General features: G+C 34.3%; 1 protein-coding gene across 1 annotated transcript; it reads left to right on the top strand.

Annotated features, from left to right (window-relative positions):
- Positions 1–2,220: 2,220 nt before the first annotated feature.
- On the top strand, positions 2,221–2,829 carry LOC125220254 (pectinesterase inhibitor 7-like). Its single transcript, XM_048122413.1, has one exon. The coding sequence runs from the start codon at positions 2,221–2,223 to the stop codon at positions 2,827–2,829; it is 609 nt and encodes a 202-aa protein (XP_047978370.1).
- The last annotated feature ends 3,662 nt before the right edge of the window (positions 2,830–6,491 follow it).

The raw sequence follows: 6,491 nt of genomic DNA, 5'->3' as shown, positions 1-6,491 counted from the left end.
CGTGTTGAGATTTTACGAAGTAGGGAAAGCTGACGGAGTGAAGATAAAGACAGAGAAGGTGGATGAAGAAGGTGATGAGAAAACGACAAGTGAAGGGTGCCAGACAAGGATGGAAGAAACAATGTTGAATAATTATAGAATTATTTAAATTTGTTAATTAGTTCATATACTTATAGTTATAAAAATATAACAACCTATATGTCTTCATCTACTAACAAAACTAACAATATTGGTTTTTCCTTTAATTATACACTTTACTTTTGAATAAAACAAAAAACACGAAAAATATTGTTAATACAAAGTCTATTAAATGGACTTAAACACATTATTTAAATTTAGATTTAGTTAATGAGATATAAATACAAGTTATATGTTTAATTTTTTCATATAATACATTTAGGATATCATCTTTAAAATACAAAAAACAAAAAATTTAAACAAAGCCCAGCCTAGCTCGGGCCCACATAGACCTGCCCAAGGTTTACCAAACAGGCGGTTAAAACCGAAATCGTAACTACCGGTTATGGTTCCGAATCGAAACCGTGAAAATTTACCTGAACCGAAACCGTCGATTTTTGAACTGTGGTTCGGTTCAGGTTAAAATTTTTTTGAACCGAAACCGTGTCGGAACCGCGAAAAACCGCTGGAAAACCGTGAAACCAAGCCGGAACAGCAAAAAACCGGCGGTTCGGAATCGTGAGAAACTATAAAAAAAACGTCGGAAAACCACCGGTTCAAAACCGAAACCGGAATCGGAACCGCGAAACACCCTCGTGGTTCGATTCCGGTTCAGCAATTTCCAAAACCGTAACCGTTGTTCCGGAACCGTTACACGTAAGCTTGGGCCAGGCTGGGCCTCTGGGCCTTGGCGGGCGGTCCACTTAACAACTCTAAACTCAATACTCATTCCTATACACAAATCTTTAAAGTATGTTTGACTTTACAAAATATTCAAATTTCTTGACTATTGTTTGAATAATACTCCCTCTGTTTCTTGGCAGTACGAGTTTGAAGAAATGTTACGAAAAGTGGGTCGATAAAAGTTAGAAGAATATAGGTCTCACTTGTATATATTCCTAGTTTTAAATGGAATGTGGGTTAATTGAATTAGAGGAATGTGAGACCCTTTTATCATTTATAGTAAAAATGAATCGAGACTCTTATTCGCAAACAAACTAAAATGAAAAAACGACTCCTATTCACGGACGGAGGGAGTATTTAAGAATTTTATGAATGCCAGCTTTTTATCATAAGTATTTGAACCAGCGGTAGTGGGAATCGATCCTTGGCTATTCTTGCAATTCTATCCCTCTAGAATCTACTGTGCTATTATTTTTCATTTTGTAATGTCTTTTTATTTTTGTATTATTTTCCTTTTGCATCTTTTTATTTTTGTACTATCTATTATTTTTCTTAGCTTCTTTCCTTTTTTTAATTAAATATTCAAAATGTGAATATATTTATGAAGTTACTATTAGAGATGAGTATTTTATACTATTAAGGAAATACCACTAATTATTATCTCTTCCTTAATTAATATGGAATTGAAGATGATTAAGAAAATAAAAATATTCATTAAAATAGAAAAATTATAAAAATGGAAAAATTATCTCTATCATATATATATATGAAACAAGAATCAACCTCGTTATACCCAAAATTGTGGAGATCTCATTAATTAAGTCAAACACAATCAAGCCATCAACTAACGTTAATTCATTGCCATAATGTCATAGTAGTATAATATTTTGTATAATTACATAAGATTCTCCAATAGACCAGACCCTTAATATAACAATTTTGTACTACTCCCTCCGTCCCGCTTAAGATGACACGTTTTCCTTTTTAGTTTGTCCCAACTAAGATGACACATTTCTTTTTTTTGGAAACTTTCTCTCTCCAATTAATATACTCAACTACTTTTTCCCATCTCTATTAAAATATTAATCTTTCTTTCTCTCTCTACTTTAATACTTCCACTCACCTTTTCCCTCTCTAATTAAACACACTAATCAATAACTACTAAAATCTCGTGCCGGCTAAGGAATGTGTCATCTTAGCCGGGACGGAGGGAGTAGTATTTTTGAAGGATTCCGAAACAAAATATTCATACTTTCACCATACAAAGGGCATAATTGATCGTCGGTTCAATCCTTGGTTGCCTCTCTATATAAACTCCCAAAACAACAACACTATCATTGAATAACCACACTCTCAAAAATGCCAAGCATGAGATCTCTACGTTTAATTAATTTCGTAACAATATTATCCCTCTTTCTCACGGCTGCCCCAGCCCCGGCTCCCGCTCCCGCATCGAATGCGGAATTCATCCGCGCGAATTGCGAGCACACACTGCACCCGAAGGTGTGCTACCAATCACTAAAGCCTTACGCCAATGTGGTGAAGAAGGAGCTGTATCGGTTGGCGAAGGTCTCAATCGGCCTCAGCCTCACCCGTAACAAGTTCATATCCTCGTACGTGGAGAACCTCACCCGCCAGGCCCAGCCAGAGCCGAGAGCGGCAGAGGCCCTCAGCGACTGCGTCAGCATGTTGGGTATCGTGGAGAGGGATATGCAGAACTCGGTGAAGCAGATGCAGCAGCTAACGGGGACCGGGGAGGAGCTGCGCTACCAGCTGGACAACGTGCTGACGTGGATCACCGCCGCCCGCACCTGGCAGGAAGATTGTACGGACGGCTTTGAGGGCGTCTCCAACACTGCGCTCAAGGCGGATGTCTTCGGGCGGGTGGAACAGGCCAAGAATGTCACCGACATTGCACTCGACTTCGTCGCAGCCCTTGTAGACAAGGCTGGGCCTGTGCTTCCATGATCCACCTTTTTTTTAATTATTTAGGCTTTTTTTATTGATATGCAAGAGTATGATTTTAGGCATTAATAGCCGTATTTATATTTTATTTTTCAATATTTCATAAAAAAAAAATATGACTCTAACTTTAGTTGTCACAGATTTTATACATAAAGTATAACATATGAGTACATTAATTTTTTCATTTTCCGTATTAGTAATTAGCAACAATATTGCGCTATATTTAAATCAGTTTCAATCTATCCTGATAACAGATAAATCAGTTACTACTACAATCTATCCATGTAATTATGGCATTCAAATTATTTTTAATTTTGAATTCACAAACAAACTACTACTCTTTCAATAAAATTTTTGATAGAGATAAATTATAACGTATCCTATATTGAGGACATTAATTTTTCCAATCTTCACACTAATTAGCAACGATCTTGAGCTATATTCAATAGATAAATTAGTTAAAATTTTCCCTATAATAGATAAATCAGTTTCAAATAAATTTTCCTTTCGAACTCATGTACGATCTTTCCTTTTATGAAAAATGTTTTAGAAACATAATGTCTCCAAACTATAATGTTATAATCAGGTTAAAATAGTCATTTTAGATTGTTTTAGATTTTTATTTAAATTTATGTTTACTATGTTACCCTTTACATTAAATTGGACATATTAATTAGATCTATTTAAGGATATAGATTAAACTTTGGAGTTATGTATGAGAGTAATTTGCTTTCATGAGATCCACATTATTTATGATCGACATTTTTAATTTTGTTTCTTTTTTATACTGCAATTTATTTATGTGTATATATTTAAATAGAATATTATAATATCATTGTATTTATATATTTATTGTATATTTAGTTTATGAATAATTTAATGATGTTCTACCATCATTTAGAAAACAAATAATGATGATCAAACTAATCTTCATAAATTTTAGTTTAAATAAATAAATAATTTAATAAAAAATATGGTTCTTAGTTTTCTCTAGTTTTACACTATCAATTTAATTTTATTATTTGTTACTGTACCATTTACGAAAAAATTTGATTCTTCTGTCAAGTTTTATATACCATAAAATTTTTTAATTTCTTATTAATTGATAAATCAGGGTAATTCAAATTTATATTGAGCTATTCATACAAATTTAATTTATTTATAAAAACAATAACTTTTATGTGTTATGATTAAAATTATTATCTACTATAAGAAACTAAACTTTTATTTATATACATTCGTAAATTTTATTTTTCAAAATAGTTTTCTGAATAACAGTAATTTTAAATTACAAAAATAACATTTTAGCAAGAAAAATATTTTTTATGCTCAAGATCAATGAATTTTATTTATTACAATAAAATTTTATACATGAAACTAATAATATTTATTCAAAGAAATAGTAGTAATTTTTATTCACATAAAATTTATTTTACAAGAATTGTATTATTTTTATTAATTTGAATGAATAACCTTTTTTTTATTAAAACACCAACTTTATTCACAAGAAAAGAATGTTTTTAGTAAAAATGTAACTTTCGTTGACATCTTTTATTCACAAAATTAATGCAGTACTAACTTTTTATTCATTAGATCAAAATTATTTATCCATAAGAATAATAACCATTATTTACAAAATAATAACTTTTATTTAGGAGTAACATTTATTCGCAAAAACCTTAACTTTAATTCACTTGTCATGACCGCGCCTTGCTAAGGATAGCATTGCTCGGTAAATCATGACTAGGGGAGGGAAACGAGAAAAGGGGATGAAAAAATAACAATAAGACACACAAATACTTTTTAATAAGAAAAAGGTAGTTCACAAAGGCAATGAAAGATCATGAAATTTAAAAACAGTTTTTAACACCGGTCATTCGTTACTAATCATTATTCTTGCGATTCATCTAGTACATAACCCTACAATAGTGCACAGCGGAAGGAGTTGTAAACACATGGCTATATGTGTGAAGACATATGCCATGAGAACCATACAAAAGGGATGAGACGACCACCAACTCCACTCAGCCACCATTTCATCACTTGCTCAACCTGCAACATACCCTTCTTGAAAGAGGGTATTGATTCAATTAGTCTTTAGAACATTCATAAGGTGCATGACATACAATAAACCTATATTGGATATGCATTCTATGTTTGAGGTTCAGACAAGATAACTTTATTCCATTAGGCTTATGGCTCTCTATTTGATAAGAGACTTTAAAAGCAGTTGGCAATTATTTAGGAGAGACTTCATTAAGCTCATGCATTTCTATCCCTAAGAAATTAATTAGGGAGGGTAAAGTATTAGTTAAATTTCGATATTCAATTAGCAAGAAAGTAATACTCCCTCGAAAGTACATGTGGCCCAAAGAAGAGCCCAAACCCCAAAACTAAAAAGAATTGGTACCATAATCACATATTCAGAAATAATTTGGGGCGTTTTCCTTCTTCCTTCTCCTAACATCTCACGTCTATCTCTCTCTCGTCCCCTCTCTCCCGGCCGGTCTTGGCATCGCCGATGAGCGACGCCGGCCGCCGATCAGCCTGCCTCCCTCTCTCTCTTTCTCCACCTTTTTTTTATTGAAACTAGGTGCCGGGGTGCCGTCGGGCTTGCCGGTGTGTATGAGACCAGCCGCCATTCACACGACGGCTGTTGGGCAGTGGCCGCACTCGAGCAGCGGTGATGCACGGGGCAGCGGCTTCGCGAGCAGGGAAAAGGCGCGCTCGCGTGGCTGCCGGAGACAGAAGCAGTGGTTGTCCGGCAGAGGCAGCGGCGGGCTGTTCTGGAAGCTCGGTGCAGAATAAGTACTCTTAAGAGCTAAGTCCTTCATTTAACACAATGCTCGATATTAAACATAGTCTTCACAAGTTCATGTTTTCTTCTTGTTCTCCTTAATATTTTGGGCAAAGCAAAGGTCTTGGTTCCTAGGTGCTTGGATACAAAAGTTGTTTACTAACAACGACCATAACATTGGTGCCCTTAAGTTTATAGAATAAATATAATGAGGTAAAGATGAGCATGTCATTGAGAGAAATATTTGGGTCTATTGACATTGATAAGGATGAGAATAAATGGAAAGAAATTTACTATCATGGTGGTATGCATGAAATAAGCAAAGTGTGATGTAAAGCTAGGAAATCAAAATGGTTTAAAGATAAATACCTTAATGAATAGAGGAAAGAAAAGTAGTGTGTAGAAACTTGACTTCCTTCTTCAAGTACTTACTTGCATCCTCACCATGAGATAAACTTTGTTTGAGGATTTTGTGGAGAAAGAAAAGAAGAAATGATGAAATGGTGTAGTATCTATAGGGGAAATGGGCGCTTGAAAGAATATGGTCAAAAGCTTGATTTATGGAGGGAAAGCATTGTCCAAAGGTTATGGTCTTTTTGCCAAATGAGGCAAGTTGTCAAATCAATCATTCATATTACTATATTCGGTAAGAATCTTATGTCTTGTCACTTAAAAAGACGTGAGCCGTTGTTTGGAAAACGTGAGCCGTCGTTTGATAAGCGTGTTTGATGTGATGTGATTTCGTCGATCGTCTCGTCTTAATCTAACATGCTTCTTATCCTTTCGTGTAGGTATCGGAGTTCAAGGCGTGACTATTGAGCAAGATCCGGAGGGCATAGAGAATATTTTTATTTTTATTCTAATGTTG

This window comes from Salvia hispanica, chromosome 4 (genome assembly GCF_023119035.1).
Source record: "Salvia hispanica cultivar TCC Black 2014 chromosome 4, UniMelb_Shisp_WGS_1.0, whole genome shotgun sequence".
Classification (NCBI taxonomy): Eukaryota; Viridiplantae; Streptophyta; class Magnoliopsida; order Lamiales; family Lamiaceae; genus Salvia; species Salvia hispanica.
The sequence above is the reverse complement of the archived record's forward strand: the minus strand, read 5'-3'. Positions and strand labels throughout refer to the sequence as shown.